The following is a 22,639-nucleotide window of genomic DNA, read 5'->3' on the forward strand; positions in this document are numbered from 1 at the left end:
TATCCCGCCAGTGGATGGTGGATGAGGTTTCATGTATTATCAGAAGCCTGCAGGGGCTCCTGGCCTGTCCGCAACCTTACGGTTGAACGGGCAGGGCATTTAACTACCTTAATTATCCTGTCAATGGCCTTAATTAGCCATTGACAGGTTGGCGGGCGGGCAACTGATTTCGCTGTCCGCCCACTTTCCTGAATATTTAAATGGACAGGGATGACATAGGGGGTTCCTCCTGTCGTCATCCCGCGTCATTTTCCTGTCGGCGAGCGGGCCCCGCCGCCAAATCACCGACGGGAAAATTCAGGCCAGTGAGTCAAATGGCCTCCTTCGGTGTGAAAGTGACTCTATCACCAAAATGTTCTTCCTTTATCCTGTCCAGCTTCATTTCCTAAAACTGAGTCCAGAACTGTCTCTTCTCTTGTTGCACTTGCTATGGGCTGGCTAAAAAAGTTCTCCTGATAGCTTTTTAAGAATTCCACCACCTCTATATTTTTCACACTAACTCTGTCCCAGTTAATATTAGGATAATTGAAACCTCAACAATTACTGTCCTATTGTTTTTGTGTTTTCTCAGAAATTTGAACACACATTTGCTCTTCTATCCCCCTCTGGCTGTTGGAAGTCTTTAGTATACTCTCAGCAGCATGGTTATTCCATTTTTTTTCTTCTTTACAATCCATATGACCTTGTATGATGATCCTTGCAGCAGATCATCCCTCCTCAAGTCTGTAACTGTTCCTTTAACCTATATTGTGACCCCCTCCACTCATTTCTTTTATCCCTCCCTCTATCTCATCTGAAAGCCCTCTGACCAGGAATGTTGAGCTGCCATTCCTGTCCTTCTTTAAGCCATTTTGTAGTATTACCTGTGATATCACACATCTTTTAGTGCCTATCTGTGCCTTCAGCACACCTGCCTTATTCATGAGATTCCTTGAGTTGATAGATACACCATTAAACACTGCCAAACTCCTTTGTCCATTTTCTAGCCTTTGTTTCCTCTGTTTTCAACAGTTGCTTACTAATTTCCTACCTTTCCTTCCAGCTTTACTCCTCTCATTTCTGAATCTACACTCAGGTTCTCATTCCTCTGTCAAGCTAGTTTAAATCCTCCCCAGTAGCACGAACAATGATGCTTCATGTTTTTTTTTTCCTCAGTGGGAGCAACAGCATGAAGGAATCAGCTGTGAAAAATTTAAGTTATGGAAGCAGCAGAATAATCCTGAGTATCAGGCGAGCAAATTAGACATCTACCTCTGCAAGAATGGAATAGGTAATTAATTGCACTTGAGAGCAACTGAGATTATAGATGAATTTTTTTTTAGCATGCCACAGACAACTGTAGTCTCAGATTATGCCTTTATTCTGTGGGCTACTGACAAAGTTGCTCCTCAGGCAGAATTTTATTGTTTAAGAATTTTATTTGCATAAGAAAACAATAGGATGCAACTATGATGTCACGGTGGGTCAATGCTTGCCATTCAATTAGCTTTTAAAATTGTCCTTTGGAGGCATTTTTTGGTCAAATAATTTGCCATTTATTTTAAGCTGGTCCTATTCCCAAAATGAATGCTTAGAGCAGGACATCAGAAGTTTCAAGACAAATACGTTTTTTAAAAATTTAGGAATTACGACGGAAAAGATTATATTAGACAAAGACTATTTAAAATATGACAGAAAATAGACGAGAAGATGATACCATTGCATGTGTTAAGATTGTTTTATTTATTTAAAGGACATAATTTATTTTCATTAAATAATAAAACAATTTGTGACCTATGCATTCATTATTGGAATAACATTTGTTTCAGTCTTGTGATGAAAACTTACAGAAACTATTGGCTATAAAGTCAGGAATTTTCCTGGACTGTTGCTAGGTTAAGGACTAAAATCATTGTTAGAACACCAAAGTGATGAGAATTATTTCCCAATACAAATAGTTTTTTAGGTAGAATAAATTAGCTATTGTTGTTCACCATTCTGGCAACAGATTTCTCTTTTTTTCTGATTTATATTGATATAAGTATGTTCTGCATGCATGGATTTTCTCTGTACTGTAAATAGCAAACAGCAGAAATCCTTCCTTTGTGTGATGGGCAATAGCTGTGTTCTTCAGTTCATGATACAATATCTAACCGATACATATGCAGGCATTTTTGGCCTGCTTTGTGAGTCCTTATTTTCTTTCATTGTATATTTTGTATCTCCTTTAGAGTGCCCTAATTGCAGAGTTCGATTTGATCTGGCCAGAGGAGGGTGTATGCATTTTAATTGCACCGAATGTCATTATGACTTCTGTGGTGGCTGTAAGAGACCCTTTAAATTAGGATCGGTAAGTTGTTGTTTCCAGATCTTTGAATGTCCTTTCGTTCATAAAATATACTTGTGTTTCATTTTGCTTTTCACTTTTATCTATAATATAAAGGTAGTTTTTTCAGGACCAAAGTCTTATCAGTTATCATATTTTAAGAGCTGTTTTGACCAATTTCCCCCAGGTAGGATTTGGGGGAAAAAAAACAGTCCCTTTTAAAAGTTGCTTTTTTAAAGACAGATGTATTCACAGAAGTGTTTTTTCTCAAAATAGGCAAAAGCTAATTAAAATCATGGTGAGCTAAACTTTGATTTTGCTTTCCTATAGATTGTAAATAAATAATTCCTTAGCCTATTTCACAATCCTTGTGCTGGAAAATCTCTGCGCCTTTCTGGCTGTGAACACAGACCAGGGACAAGAGCAGTCAATCAGGTCCAGCAAGGGCTGTGATTCCAGTCAGCCCTAAAGAGAAAGCTGCAAAAACTTGGCTCAGGGGTTCAGCACGTGAGTGGTTATGTAAGATAACACACCGATGTGGGGAAGCAGAGCATTTTTATTTTCTTGTATTGCCAGACAAAGATATTTTGCACTGATTTAACCAAGTCAGCCTGATCCTGACTACTCATTTGTATGTTGCTGTGAAATAAAGCAGGTTTCAAAGAGAAGAAGCATGCCTGTATGGGATAAGACCCCCCACCAGTTCAAATCATAAAGGATTACAATTGCTGCACCTTTGTATGGTTAAATAAGGGACAGTACAGGCAAAACACTTAAACATTCAGGCTGTTTACAGCAATGTTTTGCATAGATGGAGAACATCTAAGGCAAGATCCCAAAATTGTAACAGTGGTCATTTCACTCACATTCATCCATCATCCATCCAAACCTTTAAAGCTTTCATCCTCCATTGTCTCTTAACTGATTCTGAGGTTTTTGTTTTCACTGTTGTATCTGAGAGCCCATTCCATTTATTGATCACTCTTTGAAAACTTTTTAAAATATCATTCGTAAACTTTTGTTAGTTTACTAGTCCTACTCGCATTTATTATCAGAGAATTTTCCATGCTTACCTTTTTCATATGGGCTACTGTCTTCTGTACCTCTAACAGCAAACACCTTTTGGGGGTGATAAGCCCTCACTTCAAGAGTTGTTCCTCTTAACTCGTGTATCCTTGAATCTAGGGGTGATCCTCATGGCTCCTACTTGTATGAACTCCAACACTAAAATATATTTTTGTTTTGGTGACTAGAACTGCACACATTACTCAAAATTTGAGCTGATCACAGCACCCTATGGTTCAATCTCAATTTCTTCTAACTTCTTTTGTACTGTTCACCATTCTGTTGACTATTCATTGTAGTTCTCCATTTATTAGACATTTTGAACATGAAATCTGCCAAGACCCTTAAGTATCTTTCAACTCCCTCCTGAGCTATTTCAATGCGCGTTGCCCAGTATTTTACACTTGCTCATATTAATCATTATTTCCCTTTGTTTTGCTAACTTACATGTTTTGTCCAACTCATTCCGTCCCTAACAACACTATGGATGTACCTAGACTACAGCGCTTGAAGAAGTAGGTAGCTCACCACCACCTTCTCAAGGGCAATTAGAGATGGGCAATAAATGCTGCCTAGCCAGTGACTCCCACATCCCAATGAATAAAAAAGTTGTAATTTCTGGGCTGATTCCACTACCCAATTTAGTTTGGTTTCATCTGCAAATTTGACCGCATTGCTTTGAGTATCTAGATCCAAGTCATTAATGTAAGTTAGAAACAGTAGTGGTCCCAACACTGATCCCTGGGGTTCCCCCATTTAGTATGTCCCTGCCTCAAAAAAGCTCCTCTAACAAGTACTTAATGTTTTCTAATATTCACCAGGTTTTCTAGTCTGGTCTGAAGATTCACCTTGAATTCTCCCAATTTCCTGTTTGACAAGATTCCACGTGAAAGTCAGTTAAATACCCTTTGGAAGTCTGGGCATTACCTTTGGTTAGACCATCTCTATTTGTGAATAGTATAATGTTTGTGCTGCCTTTAGGGAACACTTGGGGAGAAGTTAATAATTAAGAGTATTTACTGTCTTATGCTCCGTTTCAAATCTATTTGCATCTTATAGGTTTTCACCTTTTCTCTGACTGCCATCTGTCTACTGAAATCACAAGAAATACTGAAATCATTTCTTGTCATTTTGTAAGAAAACTGCAACAATGCTTTTTTTTCTTGGTTTCTCCTTTACCCTCTGGTTATGTGTTAAACATGTTTCTATGGGCAGAATTTTGCCCTAGGTTGGCGAACAGGCCCCACCAGCTCGGCAGTGCACGGGCAGCCGAATTCTGCCGTCGAAGCAGGCCCCACCACCATTTTGAGTGAGTCTGCCACAACGTCACACAAGATGGGACATGTTAATAAATCTCATACAAAGTTTATTTAAGATTTTTAAGATGGACATGAAACTTCATCCCGCCAGTGCAGAACAGGCTCGAGGGGCTACTTGTGTTCCTGTGTTCCTGTACCCTATGTTACTGTGTCATATATTTCTATATATACTTTGCTAATAGCCATAGCCATATAATAGAAACAGATTGTTTTATATAATAATGCAAACATTTTAAATGTATTTGATTACAACAGGCTTGTGTGTTCATGAGTAACTGCCATACTAAGGGTTTGCATGCACATCATCCCCGGGACTGCTTCTATCACCTTAGAGACTGGAGTGTGGAACGGCTGCAGCAACTATTACACGTGAGTTGTATCTAATATCTTGAATGTTCTACTCTGCCTAGAGTACTTGATTAAATGTATTTCAAATAATTCAACATGGGGAACATTATCATGGAGGGAGGACTTTCAATACAAATGACTCCTTGGTTTCCAACCCTGCACCATCACCACCCTCCATCCCAAGCCCACCATTAGTTATAGTGGATAACATGAAGGAAAGCATAACTGGCAGGACAAAGCTTGTATGTCAACACCTTTTTTTTTTAAATACAATAGCCAGTTTTATAATGAAAGCTGTCTGTTCTATTCCAATATACTATTCTTGAGTCAGGCTGAATTTTGTGGTCAGCGGCAAAGCAAGGATGCTCACCCCTAACCTTGAAAAAAACCTCGCTGAGAGATTTAGCAATTTCTGTGGGAAGAGTTTTACCAACTCTCATCATTCAGTGAGTGAATTAGGTAACATTCTTTGGGAATTCCCACTGTGGAACTGCAGTGATGTTATCAAACTGTCCATGCAGCCAGTCACATTAAATAATTCTAACAGACAGCAACCAGGAAATGAAAAGCACTAAAATTAAATCATTTTTAACATTTTACGTAGAGCAAAACAAAATGAAGGTAGAAGCTAAATTAATTTAAAAAATGATTTTAAAAAATTAGTTTAAAAAATCTAGTAATTAATTATAACGCAAACAATTAACATTGCTACACAAAGTTTAAAAAAAACATTCAGGGCCAGATCTGATTGAACCACGTGTCACTTCTTATGGGGTTTCTAACAGCAATTTGAGAAAGGAGAAACGGTAGTTCTCGCCATGTCAACTGATGTCATTGATTGCTGTTTGTGACAGTAGGCAGTGGGATTGATTCTGTTCACAAAGCAGCCTGTGGTGATGCAGTGAATGACAGACTGTAACTTCAGGACTGAAGCAATAATCTGATGTTGCAGTCAACTTCAGAGGAGGAATGACTGGGAACACTGGCAGTTCGCTATCAAAAACCCCCAAATCTGAGCCATTATAATTTATTGAACACAAAGACAATTGGGTCTTTTTTCAGCACTTTGTTAATGTCTGATTTCCTTTCATACAGAGAGCTGGTATTTCCTTGACTGCCCTTGGAACAGATAACAGTCTAGGACAGGTAGAAGGTAATAACTATCATCTTTGAATAATAGGGATGATATACTGCATAAAAATATAGGTTGTATGAATATCTGTGCATTCTTAATCTTAGTTGTCCTTTGACATTAGGAGTAGTTTGGCCATGGTGCTGCTCACACATAGTTTATCATAGATTATCAGTGTTTACGTATATAATATATATATATATATATATATATATATGTGTGTGTATCTATGGACTCACTACTTATGATAAACTATACAATTGACAGAAGTGAACTGTTCAATTTATATCATTGCTTCCGGCCCCAGTAGTGGCTCTGAAGAATTTTTTTTACCACAGATGGAGAAAGGAACGATCATTTTTTAATTTTTGTGAAATTAAACGAACGCATGAATTAGGAGCAGGAGTAGGCCACTCGGCCCCTCGAGCCTGTTCCACCATTCAATAATATCATGGCTGATCTGATTTTTACCTCAGATTCCTGCCTACCCCTGATAACCTTTCACCCCCTTGCTTATCAAGAATCTATCTACTTCTGCCTTAAAGATATTCAACGACTCTCCCTCACTGAGTTTTGAGGAAGAAAATTCCCAAGTCTCACAGTCCTCTTAGAGAAAATTTTTTCCTCATCTCTGTTCTCAATGGGAGACCCCTTAATTTGAAACAATGACCCCAAGTTTTAGATTCTCCCACAAGAGGAAATACCCTTTCCACATTCACCCTGTCAGGTCCCTCAGGATCTTAAATCTTATAAATTGGATCTTAGTTGGCAGATTGTGACCCAGCAACACAGATATTGTTGCCCTAAAGGAAGTATATTGAAAATGTAATACCAAGATTTTCAGCTGTAACAGAGAAACTGTTTTTGAACGTATGCAATTTTGTGATCATTTGGATTTACATGTTGACTCAATAATTATGTGGATTTATGTGAAGCACCTGTAATACTGAATTAACATTTTGTGCGTGAAATTGAAAACCCTGTTTGCATTTATGTTGCATCTAATGGTAATGGGCAATAAAGTTTAATCCGGATTTTTCTTTAAATATTGGAAAATGTAATCTTTAACATTGGATTGGAAAGCTTTATTCATCATGATAAATACTGTCCTGCTTTAGGTAAATGCAAAGTTATGGAGCAGAGAGAAACCTCACATGGTCTGAAAGATGATCAGTGTGGACACAGTTCAGTTAAAGGCTACTTGGGCTTTTGCAAGTAAGTAAAATGATAATCTTAGTTGGCAGTGCTCTGAACTTGCGTACATTGAGAATGATGTTTGAGGCAACTATAGTATTTCCTACTTATTAAAAACAGTACTTAAAAGCTTAACATTACTTCATTTGTAGCGATTCTCATGTTTGGAAATCACCAAGTCATTCCCAAATGTGATATAGGTTTTTTACCTTTATGTATTATGTCTGTTTTACATCAACTTTGCTCATTGTAATAGACTATGGGGAAAACCAGCAACACTAGTGCAAATGCAGTCCCATGGCAATTAGATAAATGACCAGATAATCTATTTTAGTGATGTTGGCAGAAGGATAAATGTTGTCCATGAAGCTGGAAGTAGTAGTTCAATGAGATCTATTACTTTCATCTGAAAAGGCAGATGAGGGCTCAGTTTAATTTTTCATCCAAAAGATGCCACTTCTTAACAGTACAGCACTCTTTCAGTCCTGCACTGAAGTGTCAGCCTAGAATGTGTACTCATCTCTGGAGCAGACTTGAACCCAAGACCATATCATTCAGAGGCAAAAGATTACCACTGAGTTGACTCCAATTTATTTGTAAGTACCCAAGTTTGACTGTCATTTAAAGTTATGAGGTTCATCTCTGTGCCTCACTATGTAGTTTGGAAGTTGAATTTTGATGGAGCCAGCTAACTTTCTCATCACTCCTATGAGCACCCAGTCCAGCAGCATTACTTCAACTCCTATGTGCCCCAGGTCTTCACCCTTGGTCCCCTCCAATTTTTCATTTACATGCAATTGCTCAGTGACATTATTCACAAGCATAAGTTCATCTTCCATCCCTCTACTGGTAATACCCAACTCCATCTGTCCACGGACAACATAAAACCCAAGATTGTTTCTGCACTTCCCAGCTCCCTGTCTAACACAATCTTGGGATGTGCCACTTTGTTAATAAACTGAGGTAATCCTTTTTGTCTTCCAGCATTAAGTTTACAAGCTGGCTGCTCAGGCTAAAATTAGTGTTGCACAACCATAATGTTTTGAGTATATCTGAGTACTGAGATATTTTACTCCCAATTTTGTTTCATTTGTTGTGTTTACAGGCACCTTCCACTTGCCAAACATCACCTACAATTCCCACCCCCTTTAAACCGCTTATATTTCTCCTCATTTCTATTTCTCTTAACTTTGTCTTCCTCTCCACAGATGCTGTCAGACCTGCTGAGTTTTTCCAGCTATTTTTGTTTTTGTTTCAGATTTCCAGTATCCGCAGTATTTTGCTTTTATCACCCATATGTATACGCCTTGACTTGCTTTATCTCCCCCTACTACCATTGTTGCTGAAAACCAGTTAGCTTGAGGATTGATTTCTTGAATGCCTTTCTACTTTTAGTGTGCTCTAACATCAAGCCTCAGGAAATACAAAGCATTACAGCATGATGTGAGGAAAACCGAGTGGTTGTGACCAGGAACTCCCTGCCCACAAGAGTGGTGGAATGATCAGTGATTTCAAAAGGAAATTGGATGGGTACTTGAAGAAGATAAACTTACTAGGTCTACTGGGATTGCACAGAGAATTGGGACTGACTGCATTGCTCTGCGGATAGCTGGAATGGACCCATTGGGCCGAATGGCCTCCTCCTGTGCTATAAATTACTCCAATTATTCCTTTCCTTGTTAGGCAACACCAACTCCATTCCCCAGCAACTCAATTACGGGGTCTCCTTCCTCACTTGAAATCCTTTCATGACTTCGCTTCTTTATGATCTCGGATTACCGACTTTTCCAGGGGAAAGAGGTGGTGGCTGAAGTGATGGTGTGAGGGGGAGGGCTTCAGATTACTGGGACATTGGTACCAGTTCTGGGGGAGGTGGGACCAGTACAAACTGGACTGGTTATATCTGGGCAGAACTAGGACTAATGTCCTAGGGGAATATTTGTTAGAGTGGTTGGGGAGGGTTTAAACTAAAATGTTAGGAGTCAGAGGAGGGGGAATCAAGGAGGAACAAAAGATAGAGGGCAGAATTTTCCGTTTGTCGGGCGGTGGGCACAGAGCCGATCGCTGCCAGCGATCGGGGTCCCACCACCATTTTACGTGGGCGGGCCAATTAAGGCCCGCCCAGCGTGATGTCCGCTGGGAAGCGCTGTGCGCTCCCTGTGTGTGCGAGGGAAATCCCTAAAATCGAGAGTGCGCTCTTTCGCACATGCGCACGAAAGAGCGCACTCATCTGCCTACGGCTAAGTGCAACCTCAGGGAGATCACCTCGACTTCTGAAAATATTAAAAATAGAGGAGAGAAAAATCCCTTACATGTCCCTTCATGTGACAATGTCACATGAGTCGGGACATGTTCATAATTTCCATAACAATCTTATTACAATTTTAAAAACCCTACATGAAACCTTATCCCGCCGATGGATGCGGTTTCATGTTTTTTCTAGTTGCCGCTGGGGCTCCTGGCCTGCCCACCATCCTTAAGGTTGGATGGGCAGGTCCTTTAATTGCTTAATTGATCTGTCAACGGCTTCAAGTGGCCATTGAGAGGTCGGTGGGCCTGCAGCTGATTTTGCTGCGCACCTGCCTTCCTGAAAATTTAAGTGGGGTGGGGTGACATCGGGGGTTCCGCCCGACATCATCCCATGTCATTTTACGCATTGGCGAGAGGGGCCCCGCCCCCCCCTGCTCGCCGACGGTAAAATTCTGCCCAGAGAGGGGAATAAGAAAAGTGATAGGCAGAGAAATCAAGGGCAAGAATCAAACAGGGCCTCAGTGAAAAATAGTGAGAACAGGACAAGTAATGTTAAAAAGACAAGCCTAAAGGCTTTGTGCCTTAACGCAAGGAGCATTCGCAATAAAGTGGATGAATTAACTGCGCAAATAGATGTATGATATAGTTGGGATTACGGAGACTTGGCTGCAGGGTGACCAGGGATGGGGACTGAACATACAGGGGTATTCAGTATTTAGGAAGGACTGACAAAAAGGAAAAGGCATTGCTGGTTAAAGAGGAAATTAAGGCAATAGTGAGAAAAGATATTAGCTCCGACGATGTGGAATCTGTATGGATAGAGCTGAGAAACACTAAGTGGCAAAAAACTTTAGTGGGGATTGTATATAGACCCTCAAACTGTAGTGGTGATGTTGGAATGGCATTAAACAGGAAATTAGAGACACATGCAATAAAGGAACATCTGTAATTATGTAATTATGACTTTAATCTGCATATAGATTGGGCAAATCAAATTAGTAACAATACCATAGAGGAAGAATTCCTTGAGTGTATACGGGATGGTTTCTTGGACCAATACGTTGAGGAACCCTGAGAGAACAGGCCATCCTAGACTGGGTATTGTGTAATGAGAAAGGAATAATTGGCAATCAAGTTGTGTGAAGCCCCTTGGGGATGAGCAACCATAATATGATAGAATTCTTCATCAAGATGGAGAATGATATAGTTGATTCTGATACTAGGGTCTTGAATCTTAAAAAAGGAAACTACGATGGTATGAGACACGAGTTGGCTATGATGGATTGGGAAATGTTACTTAAAGGGATGATGGTGGATAGGCAATGGCAAACGTTCAAAGAGCGACTGGGTGAACTGCAACAATTGTTTTTTCCTGTCTGGCGCAAAAGTAAAATAGGAAGGTGGCCAAACCAAGGCTTACAAGTGAAGTTAGAGATAGTATTAGATGCAAGGAAGAAGCATACAAATTGTTCAGAAAAAACAACAGACCTGAGGATTGGGAGCACTTTAGAATTCAGCAAAGGAGGACCAAGGGATTGATTAAAAATGGGGAAAATAGAGTATGAGAGTAAGCTTGCAGGGAACATAAAAACTGACTGTAAAAGTTTCTATAGGTATGTGAAGAGAAAAAGATTAGTGAAGACAAATGTAGGTCCCTTACAGTCAGAAACAGGGGAATTTATAATGGGGAACAAAGAAATGACTGGCCAACTAAATACATACTTTGGTTTTGTCTTCACAAAGCAAGACACAAATGACATACCAGAAATGTTGGGGAACACAGGGTTTAGTGAGAGGGAGGAACTGAAAGAAATCAGTATTAGTAGGGAAATGGTGTTGGGGAAATTGATGGGATTGAAGGTCGATAAATCCCCAGGGCCTGATAATCTACATCCCAGAGTACTGAAGGAAGTGGCCCTAGAAATAGTGGATGCATTGGTGGTCATCTTCTGAAATTCTAAAGACTCTGGAACAGTTCCTACAGATTTAGGTGTAGCTAATGTAATCCCACTATTTAAAAAGGGAGGTAGAGAGAAAACAGGGAATTATAGACCAGTTAGCTTGACATCGGTAGTGGGGAAAATTCTAGAGTCCATTATAAAAGATTTAATAGCTGAACACTTGGAACACAGTGGCAGAATCGGACAGAGTCAGCATGGATTTGTGAAAGGGAAATCATGCTTGATAAATCTACTGGAATTTTTCGAAAATATAACTAGTAAAGTTGATGAGAGGGAGCCAGTGGATGTGGTTTATTTGGGCTTTCAGAATGCTTTCGACAAAGTCCCACATAAGAGATTAGCATGTAAAATTAAAGCGCATGGGATTGGGAGTAGTGTATTGAGATGGATAGAAAACTGGTTGGCAGACAAGAAATAAAGAGTAGGAATAAACGGGCCTTTTTCCAAATGGCAGGCAGTGAATAGCGGGGTACTGCAGGGATTGGTGCCAGAACCCAGCTCTTCACAATATATATTAATGATTTAGATGAGGGAACTAAATGTAATATCTCCAAATTTGCAGATGACACAAAGTTGGGTGGAAGGGTGAGCTGTGAGGAGGATGCAGAGATGCTTCAGTGTGATTTGGACAAGCTGAGTGAGTGGGCAAATGGGTGGCAGATGGAGTATAATGTGGATAAATGTGAGGTTATCCACTTTGGTAGCAAAAACAGGAAGGCAGATTATTATCTGAATGGCTATAAATTGAGAGAGGGGAATGTGCAACATGACCCTGGGTGTCCTTGTACACCAGTTGCTGAAGGCAAGCATGCAGGTGCAGCAGGCAGTAAAAAAGACAAGTGTCATGGATTCGAGTACAGGAGCAGGGACGTCTTGCTGCAATTATACAGGGCCTTGGTGAGACCACACTTGGAATATTGTGTGCAGTTTTGGTCTTATCTGAGGAAGGATGTTCTTGCTATGGAGGGAGTGCATCGAAGGTTTACCAGACTGATTCCTGAGATGGCAGGAGTGACATAGGAGGAGAGATTGAGTCGGTTAGGATTATATTCGCTGGAGTTCTGAAGGATGAGGGGGATCTCATAAAAATCTATAAAATTTTAACAGGACTAGACAGGGTAAATGCAGGAAGGATGTTCCTGATGTTGGGGAAGTCCAGAACCAGGGATCACAGTCTGAGGATATGGGGTAGGCCATTTAGGACTGAGATGAGGTGAAATTTCTTCACCCAGAGAGTGGTTAGCCAGTGGAATTTGTTACCACAGAAAGTAGTTGAGGCCAAAACATTGTATGTTTTCAAGAAGGTGTTAGATATAGCACTTGGGGTGAAAGGGGTCAAAGAATATGGGGAGAAAGCGGGAGCAGGCTATTGAGTTGGATGATCAGCCATGATCATAATGAATGGCGGAGCAGGCTCGAAGGGCCGAATGGCCTTCTCCTCCTATTTTCTAAGTTTCTATGTAACAGTTTCTCCCTATTTCCTCTATCAAATTTTAAATACCTCCATTACCTCTTTTAACCTTCTTTGCTCAAAGGAGAACAATCCCTATTTCTCTTGTTTCGCCACATAAGTGAATTCCTTCAACTCTAGTAAACCTCCTCTGTGAAGTATCCAGGACCCTGACCACCTTCCTCGGATGTGATGCCCAGAACTGTGCACAGTGCTGCAGCTGAGACCAATAATTTGTAAAGGTCTAGCATGACTTCCTTATTTTTACATTCAATGCCCTAATTTACAAGGCCAAGTATTCTTAGTCCAATTATTTTTAACCACTTTGTCAACTTGCCTTGCCACCTCCAAAGATTTGTGAAGTTGCACCCACCTAGATCCTTTGCACCAATACTAGGGAAAATGCTAGAATCTATTATTAGAAATGTGGCAACAGAGCACTTAAATAATGATAATATGATTAGGCAGAGGCAACATGGATTTATGAAAGGGAAATCGTATTTGCCGGGTCTGTTTTTGAAGGTGTAACTAGCAGGGTAAATAAGGCAGAACAAATGGATGTGGTGTGTTTGGATTTTCAAAATGCATTTGATAAGGTATCACACGAGGTTATTGCGCAAAATGAGGGCTTATGTGATTAGGGAAACTAGCATGGATTGTTTACTTCCTAAACGACAGTAAACAGAGAGTATGAATAAATAAGTCATTTTGGGGCTGGTAGGCTGAAACTATTGCAAGGATCACTGCTTTTGCCTCAGCTATATATAATCTATATTAATGACTTGGAGATGAGGGGGCTGAATGTAATTTATCCAAGTTTGCAGATGACAGTTAGTTGGGAAAGTAAGCTGTGACAAGTATGCAAAAAGACTGCAAAGGGATATAGAGAGGTTGGGTGAGTGGGCAAAAACATGGCAGATGTAATGTAATGTGGGCAAGTGTGAGGGTATCCATTCTGGATAAGCTGATGCCGCCTAGCTTTATTTCACCACTACCTCACACGACTCCTCGACTGTTACATAAATTATCAGGCAGCTTTTTTGATGTACCATTCTCGATGAGCAGAAATTTCCTCCGGTTAAAGATTGGGAAGACTAAAGCCATTGGCTTCAGTTCCTGCACTAGACTCTGTTCCCTAGTATGGGCTCTGTCCCCCTCCTGGTAATTGTCTGAGACTAAACCAGGTTGTTCACAACCTTGATGTCATATTTGACCCCAAGATGAGCCTCTAACTACATATCCACACCATCACTGAGACCACCTATTTCTACCTCCCTAACGTCGTCTGACCTCAACTCTGCCTCAGCTGATCTGTGGCTGAAATCATACTTGCCTGTTACCTCAACACCATTCCAATGATCTCCTGGCTGGCTTCCCATATTCTACCTTCCATAAGCTTGAGGTCATCCATTTGTTGTCCAAGTGCTTACTCACACCAAAGTCCTATTCCCCTTTCACCCCTGTGCTCGCTAACTTACATTGGCTCCCAGTCAAGCAAAGCTTCAAATTTTTGTAAAAAAAAATTCTCATTCTTGTTTTCAAATCCTTCCATGGTCTCGCCCCTCCATATCTCTAATCGCCAGATCCACAATCCTCTGAGATATCTATGCTCATCTAATTCTGGCCTCCTGTGCATCCCAAATTGTAATTAAGAGTCATAAGGAATAAGAGCAGGTGTGGTTGTTCCATTAGTGGTGGCTGTGTCTTCAGCTGGCTAGGTCCCAATCTGTTGAATTCCCTCCTTACACTTCTACGCCTCTTTCATCCTTTAAAACCTATCTTTGATCAAGCTCTTGACCATCTGCCCTATTATCACCTTATATGGCTTAGTGTCAAATTTTGCTTTATATCCTGTGAAGTGCCCTAGAATGTCTTCTTATGTTAAAGGCATTGTATACATATAAGTTGTTTTGTTGCTTGGTAAGAAAATATAAAAAAACCAAATGTTTCTTAAAATGGTGAAAGACTGAGAAATATGATACTCAGAGGGGCCTGGGTGTCCTTGTATATGAATCACAAGAAGTTAACATGCAGGTAAACAAGCAATTAAAAAGCAAGTGATATATTAACCTTGTTTGCAAAGGAATTGGAGTATAAGAGTGAAGAAATTTAATTGCAATCACGTAGGGTCTTGGTGAACTATGCCTGGAGTAATGTGTACAGATTTGTCTCCTTATCTAAGGAAGCATATCCTAGCCTTGGAGGGAATGCAGCAAAGATTTACCCAGACTGATTCCTGGAATGAGGGGATGCCCTGTGAGAAGAGATTCCCTGTGAGAAGGGGAGAAGGGATTGAGTTGACTGAGACCATATTCCCTGGAATTTAGAAGATTGAGAACTTATCTCATTGAAACAAAATTCTTAAGGGAATTGATTGGGTAGATCTCAGAAGAATTTTTTTCCTGGATGGGAAGTCGAAATCTGGGAGTCTAAGAATTAGAGAATTAGTATTTAGGACTGAGATGAAGAGAAGTTTCTTCTCTTTTTGAGCTTTGTGAATCTTTGGAATTCCAGAGGGCTGTGGATGTTCAGTCTTTGAACATATTCAAGAGAGAAATTGATAGATTTTTAGATACTAAATGAATTAAGGGAAGAGGGAAGTGCAGGAAGGTGGAATTGAGGTTGTACGTTAGCCATGATCCTATTCAATTATAGAGCAGGCTCAAAGGTCCATATGGCCTCCTGCTGCTCTTATTTATGTTGATCACATCACAATGATATTTTATAGCCATACTGCATTCTATGGCCTCCACATCTTTAACTCTGGATTACAGCTTTTTCACTATTCATCAAAGGTTTATCCTTCACTCATTATATTCTTTTATTTTGAAACACTTTTTCAAAGTCAGTTCATCTAGTCTCTTCTTTCCCCATTTAAAAGAAACTCAAGCCATCCCCTTCAATCTTTCCCCCTAGTATCTCCTCCCACTTTGTAAAGCTATGAGGTGTTTATACTGTTGCTATTACCATAGCCATTGTCTCAAAGTATCTGATTTTTATAAATTTGAACTACTCTTAGAATTAATTTTAACTTATAAATGCCTGCATTTTATTTCTAATGAACAGTATGTGCTCTGTTAATGTGATATCTAACCAGAATAAAACTGGTCAAGTTTTTCATTGTAGTTGTTATGAGACATTTTTATTTTAACAAGTATTTCTTTTCAAATTTAGCAGTTTAAAACTGCGCTTGGGGGAAAAATATAAAGTTTTATCAGCAAATGTGTCCAAAGACATACTTGTCACAACTCTTGTTATCTTCATTTCAGAATCCATTTTAAACAGTTTTTGGTGGAAATCATTAATAAAAATTCTTTGGACCCAGCTGTACTGTACAGCAAAGAGGAAATGTTAATGGAACTACAACGCTGGGGAGTTGCTATCCCTAACCAACATATGAATGAACTAGAAGAACAATTTACACAAAGACTAAGAAATGTAAGTTATCAAAAATCTCAAAGTCAATTCCTGGATACAATTAAATGCTTTAGCTGTCAAAACATTATCTATTAATATATCATGTAGCTAAAATTGAATCAGACAATTCTGTACAAATGATCAAAATTGTAATGATGATGCAGATGATGTGTGCCAGGCAGACCAAATCCACAAGGGAAACTTGGCCATGCTATCACAACACTTTTGCAATTTATATTTATTACAAGATGATGTGTGTACTGAATTCAGAAGTAATGAGTCCACTAAGATATTTAGAGATTTAAAAAATTAAATTAAAATATTTATTAACAAAGTAAAAGATTTCAAGCACATACATAAGATTACAATTACTTAATACTATAATAAATCTAAAAATTCCTAATTAACCTGACTCACAGTTACACACCTGCTTTAAGGCAACAGTCCAAGATTGATTTTAGATTTTAAAAAAGATCCAGCAAGTTAATACAGTACCCACTTGACAGTGGAATTCCAAATGGTTTTCTCCAACTTCAGTTACTGGACACAACAGACTTATGTACAAATGGCTGGAGGTTTCTTCAAGGTTGTTTTACACACTCCTGTTAGATCTTACATTCTCTTCCAAACACACTGCTTAGCCTTGCATATCTGACTAGTTGTAAACATACTAACATCCCTTTTAAATCTAAACAATCCCTTCACTTATCTAAAAATGAAAATTCCCAAATGTACCTTCCATGCTAAGACAGCATCCATGTTTATTCATTAGCATTTCAAGTATATTTCTATGCCTAGCTTCTTTTGATAATTTCAAGCTTGTTATCTACCTGACTCCAAAAGTAATTAATCACACCGAATCATACACACTCACCTTCATAAACCTACTTTATCACAAATCAGAAAAATATTATGAAAATTATTATACTTTTGGAACAAAATCGTGTTATGTATATGACTACATCTCTCAATTTTGTTGCTCATCTGACTTTTTTGCTGGCTCACCTCAGAGTTTATCTTTATGCACTATTGTTGCATTAATGGAATCTTCTCTGCCCCTTCACCCTTTACAAAGCACTCACAATAATGGTTGCCATGGTGACCTTAAATCAAGCATGCCCTTCATCTGGCCTGCCTCTGTTCCCACCACTGTAGCCATTATTCAGCTGCCAAATTTGTCTCCATGCCAATTTACGGGGCTGTTGCCATGAAAATCGTGACTCAATTCTGTTTCTGACCCCAGTTTTGGACCCAGAAACAGTCCTGATTTCCATTTCCTGCCCCAGATGTAAATATTCAGCCTCCTGTATTTTTCCTGAAGTTCAGGCTGAGGCACATTATTGGGAATTGTGTAACAAGAGCTTTACTCAGCAGTTTGATACCTGAAATGAAAATGCTTAATGCCTGGAACAGCTAGTGATCTACCCTGTAGCATCAATGTACATCATCTCGATAAGTGCAGAATTTGAAAGAGAACTTTTCAAGATCTCTTTTTAACCGTCAAGAGCAAGCATTTGAAAAATTGGTCCAGCCATGTATTCATTTCGATGATACACAGACTTCAAATTTTCTTATAGCCAGCAATAGAATGGAGGCAAAAGTCTGGCAGAAGTTGACTAGACAGTTCGGTAATGCTGGGACCCTGCACAAAGGTCATAACCAGGGAATTCTCCCAGGGAGTATGTGGAAGTTTCATGGAGATCTGAATGTGTTAGGCGGAGAGTGTTTAGCATCACCTACCAGATTTCCTGGCCTTCATACTGTGTACCTGACTTATTGTTATGTTGGTAAAATTATAAAGTGGGGTTTAAGGGCCTGAGCCTTAGACTGGAATACTCCTGCAGTTTGAAAACAATTCTTCAGCTAAGGAGGGCTGCTGATTCTAAGACCACCAAGACTTTATAGCCAGCCCGGTTGGCTTTGGACTGAAAGTGACTTCCCAGCAGCATATTTTATTTTGCTGCCCTCTATTGGGTGCTCAAGATGCACCCATTCTGACATCAGCACTTGTTTTATTCAAACTCCCTGCTCCCAGAAATTCCACCAGGGTCAGGATATCTCCATATCAGCAGACCACAAATTTTCAGGTCCAAAGACACTTAATGAGCAGCAGAAGTTGTGAAAATTAATCCTCAATACAAAATAGATTGAATACAACTAAAGCATCCTGGAGCCTATTGCACTTAAAGGGCTGGGGCCATTTTGACTTGAGGTTAACAGCTAGAAATGCAAGAGCCACAAAAAAGCAGGTGGGCCTACATAACTGGAGAACTGGAGACGTGATGTCTACACTGCTTGCAAAGAAGTGCAGTCCAAAGAGATGTTTTGATTTGGGAGTTAGAGCTAAGTTAGTTTAAAAGCATTCCGTGAACCCTGAAAGGCTACAACATCATGGAGATGGATGGCGCTTAAGAAGATTCTCTGGTTTCAGTTTATCTGTGTGTTTGCTGGGAGAGGGGGTTGGTTGAGGTTTAGACATTATGTGGTTTGCAGTTCATAGAGAAGCTCTAGAACCTGTTAGTATGTCCAGGCATTTAGGACTTACAGCTGCCCTGGGGAGCTGAGGAGGTGGCAGAAGGTCACTGGTTCCATGCCAGGCAGTTAGGGCTCAGATAAGCCCTGAGAGCCATTTATATCTCGGTGCAAGGAGACTGGAGTTCAGGGAAACCAGGGGCAGTGCCAGTTTGGTGAAGCTAGCAGTTTGCGAAGGAGTTAGAATTGTCCAGTAATTAGGGGCAGAAGAGCAGCTTTGTGAATCCCATGGAATGCAGATCCAGGAGAAGTGATTGAACCATCGGGAGGCGCGCAGTCATTGATGAACTCCGAGTTGGAGTGGCTTTTGGGGGAATTCAGAGGCTAGATCTTCGAAAGTGAAGAGTTGAAATCCCTCCTGAGAGAGAGACAAAGTTTTAGCAAGATATTGTGACTCACAGTGGTCACTGACATTTGGGTGGGCTGCTGAGAAATCCGTGGGGTCTGTCTTGGTTGCATCTGCTATTTAATGGTGTGTTCAACCAGTTTGCCTGTTAATTTTCATTTACCTAATGTTTATTCAGAATGTTAGAGTATAAGATATATATTGTAGAGTGTTTTACTTTTCTGACTTTGTACAGTAAAGTTTACTTTTTTGGTTTGTTTGTGGAATCTTGTGACTTTATTCTCTCAGTGGGTAACTGGGATTTCAAACTCAAACACAAAAGTTACTGGTCCTTAACACATTTTGAATTAAAATTTATCAATTTAAATATTCATTCAGTACCATTAAATCCACTGAATTAAATCAAATGTGAGTTAGAAGCTAGGGTTTTGGAAAAGACAGAAATAACCTGGATAACTTGAGACCAAACTAAAAATGAAATAAACTGTAAAAACTAACCACCATTTTGTGAATTCCATTGAATTTGGTTCCAGTTTAAGTGACTCTTTCACCGTGGGGTTACAAGCTTAAATAGGTCCTAGGTGATGCCTAAAAATATTTTATTTTTGAGTTCTTGGGTATTAGAGGAGAACACTTTGTTCAGAGGTAAACCTTTCATTCAAGTCATTTTGTGCATTTTACACATACAGTTTCATAATGTGAAAGTAACATGTTATCTGGTTTATTTTTAACAGAAAATATTGAATGAACTAAAGCTAGACAATCAACAAACTGTTTTCAACAAGAATTCAGGTTCATTTGCTTCTATCAGTCAGATGTCTGATGAGAAGTAGCTATATCCAAGTAGACACAGAGATTGTAAACAAAAACAATGAACATTTACAGCACAGAAGGAGGCCATTCAGCCGATTGTGTCTGTGCCAGCAACCTACTGTGAAAATGCTGTATATCAAGATGTCTTGTTAAGATTGCATTAACTTTTATTTATTTTAGTTATCACGTGTCAATTATGTTTAAACAGTAATTGATTTCATGTGGCATTGCTCGCAGTCAAATGTTTCATAGAAATATAGAAAGATTTGTGGCAAGATTTGGCCCATCATGCCCATGGCAGCCAAAAATGAGCAATGCGATCTAATCCTACTTTGCAGTTCTTGGTCTTTAGCCCTGTAGGTTACAATGCCTCAAGTACTTATCCAGATGCTTCCATTAAATGTGATGAGGGTTTCTGCCTCTAGCACATTCTCAGGCATCGAGACCACAGCACTCTCTAGGTGGGGCAAAAAAAAGTCTTACCTAGAGAAAAAGAATGGAGAAGCCAGTTTGGATCAGGAATCAGTTTAGGGCTGTGTGTGTAAGAGAAAAATTGGGATTTGGCATATAGCTGGGCTTGAGTATGGCAGTGACTTCAGCTGCAGGAGCAGAGCCTGCATAGGTGGCCTGTGCAAATGTGTTAAAGCATCAGAGCAATGTCAGTGCAGTAATTGATTCCGGAGATATATTTTTCAGTAAACTATAATCGATCTTCCATCTGAAAGAAGGAAGCTCGGGGAATATGGCAGAACTCAGTCGCAGCCCTCAACATGTTTTGCACACATCTTTAAAGAAATGGGGAAATTTAATATTTTTGTTTATCATGCAATTTTTAGAATTATAATTTTAAAAGACAAGAGCAGCTATTTGCCTGCATTACAATAAGTAACCATGAAATTAATTTTCCAAATAAGGACAAAAATTACAAGGCTCTACTGCCATTGCAAGGCCTCACCATGCACATATCTGTAATGGAGTTGGGGTTACAACACTATAGATTCAATTCTTCATTTTATACTCCTCCAATGAGGTCCTTGACAATAAATCTGTTTCTGTTCATTGTTGCTTTGGATCAAATCCCCTATGCTAAATTTACAATCAGGATTAATTTGCATCCTGCTTATACGTAAATCATACAGCTGCCATGTGACCTCAGAGCATGGGAAGATTTCCAACTCGCTGCTTGAGTGATTTTGCACAGTGTTACTATTTATTTGTCTTAGTGACATATTTCTTATTCCATTTAACTATAGATTTTATATTTTTGTATGTTGGAAGTTGTTTTTGTTCTGCTATAGACTGTTTATCTCTTGATCATAACCTCTGGATGATGTTTAAAAAATAAGTTTTAATATTTTTATCCCAGTGTTCCTTCTATCCCAGAGTTGCCCACAATACACAATGTTGATCATATTCAACCTCCAAAATCTAGTAACTTTGTTCTATTTTCATTTATATTTTTTATTAGTTTATCTTGTTTAAATTGTGTGAGTGGGGCTGGTGGTTAGCCTCATTAGTACAGTAAGTCCTCACTTAAAGTTGTGGTTGTGTTCCTGAAAATCATGACTTTAAGTGAAACATTGGTTCCCAAAGTAATCAATGTTAAAACTGTAGTTGGGTTCTGTAGGACCTTTCTTATCAGAAAAAATAATTTTATAGTATTTTACCCTATAAGTTGCAACATTTTACATTGCTAAATTACTACATTGGTAAATTAAAATTACTTTTATATTTTTAAACTTATTTTAAAAGAAGAATGTAACTTTCTATGTACATTATCTCCTGCTTACCGCCAATCCTGCTTCTAGAACCTCCCAATCTCTGATCCTCCTGGTTGCTGCAGATCCTCCCCCTTCCCAACCCTCAAGTTGTGGCTTCTCCCCACTCCCTGACCCTCCAAATTGCAGCCTCTCTCCCCCTCCCTGACTCACCTTCTCGCCAAACCTCCTCCTCTTCGATTCACCCACTCGTCATTTCCCTCTCCTGGATTTAAGTCACGTACAAGATCCAGATCCAATCTGAAGCTGGAGCTCTGATGTTGTGGAAGTGTGAGTCCTGATTGTGCAGAAGTGCAGACTTGGGCTACTACATCCTATGTCTTTTTTTTAAATGCTTCAGCTCACTGCTTCCCTCTCCTGAACCCTTGCTATGAGTGAGGGCTCAGGAGAAGAACAGCAAGGCAGGAGCAGCTTTTGACAGTCATGTTGGTTGGGGGTGGGTGGGAGGCCATAACCCTGAGGCTGGAGAGCAGGGAGAAGCTATAGCTCAGAGGGCAGGAGAGGTTGCAGCTCGGGAAGCGGGGAGAGGCCAGAGCTCAGAGATTGGGGAACAGAGAGAGGCTGCACCTTGGATGTCGGTTATCGAGAAGAGGCTGCAACTCATGTTGGGGAGAGGCTGCAGCTGGGAGGTTGGGGGAAACCACAACGCGGGGAAAGGCCACTCCAAAATGGTACCAATTGGGTCAGGTGGGAAACAATGCTCGTGATTACAGGCCCTATTAACTTAAT

The 22,639-nt window shown here is 39.7% G+C and overlaps 1 protein-coding gene across 2 annotated transcripts in view; it reads left to right on the forward strand.

Moving 5' to 3' along the window:
- The window catches only part of si:dkey-181m9.8, a 66,111-nt gene extending 44,236 nt beyond the window's left edge, over positions 1–21,875 (forward strand). For both annotated transcript variants that reach the window (XM_041190587.1, XM_041190588.1), the window contains 7 exons: positions 1,156–1,270; positions 2,211–2,329; positions 4,945–5,058; positions 6,133–6,190; positions 7,288–7,384; positions 16,294–16,462; positions 20,054–21,875. In XM_041190587.1, the coding sequence (XP_041046521.1) occupies positions 1,156–1,270; positions 2,211–2,329; positions 4,945–5,058; positions 6,133–6,190; positions 7,288–7,384; positions 16,294–16,462; positions 20,054–20,152 (771 nt within the window). In that variant the 3' untranslated portion in view covers positions 20,153–21,875. The remainder of the gene's footprint in view (positions 1–1,155; positions 1,271–2,210; positions 2,330–4,944; positions 5,059–6,132; positions 6,191–7,287; positions 7,385–16,293; positions 16,463–20,053) is intronic.
- Positions 21,876–22,639: the final 764 nt, after the last annotated feature.

This window comes from Carcharodon carcharias, chromosome 6, assembly GCF_017639515.1.
Source record: "Carcharodon carcharias isolate sCarCar2 chromosome 6, sCarCar2.pri, whole genome shotgun sequence".
NCBI classification, from domain to species: Eukaryota; Metazoa; Chordata; class Chondrichthyes; order Lamniformes; family Lamnidae; genus Carcharodon; species Carcharodon carcharias.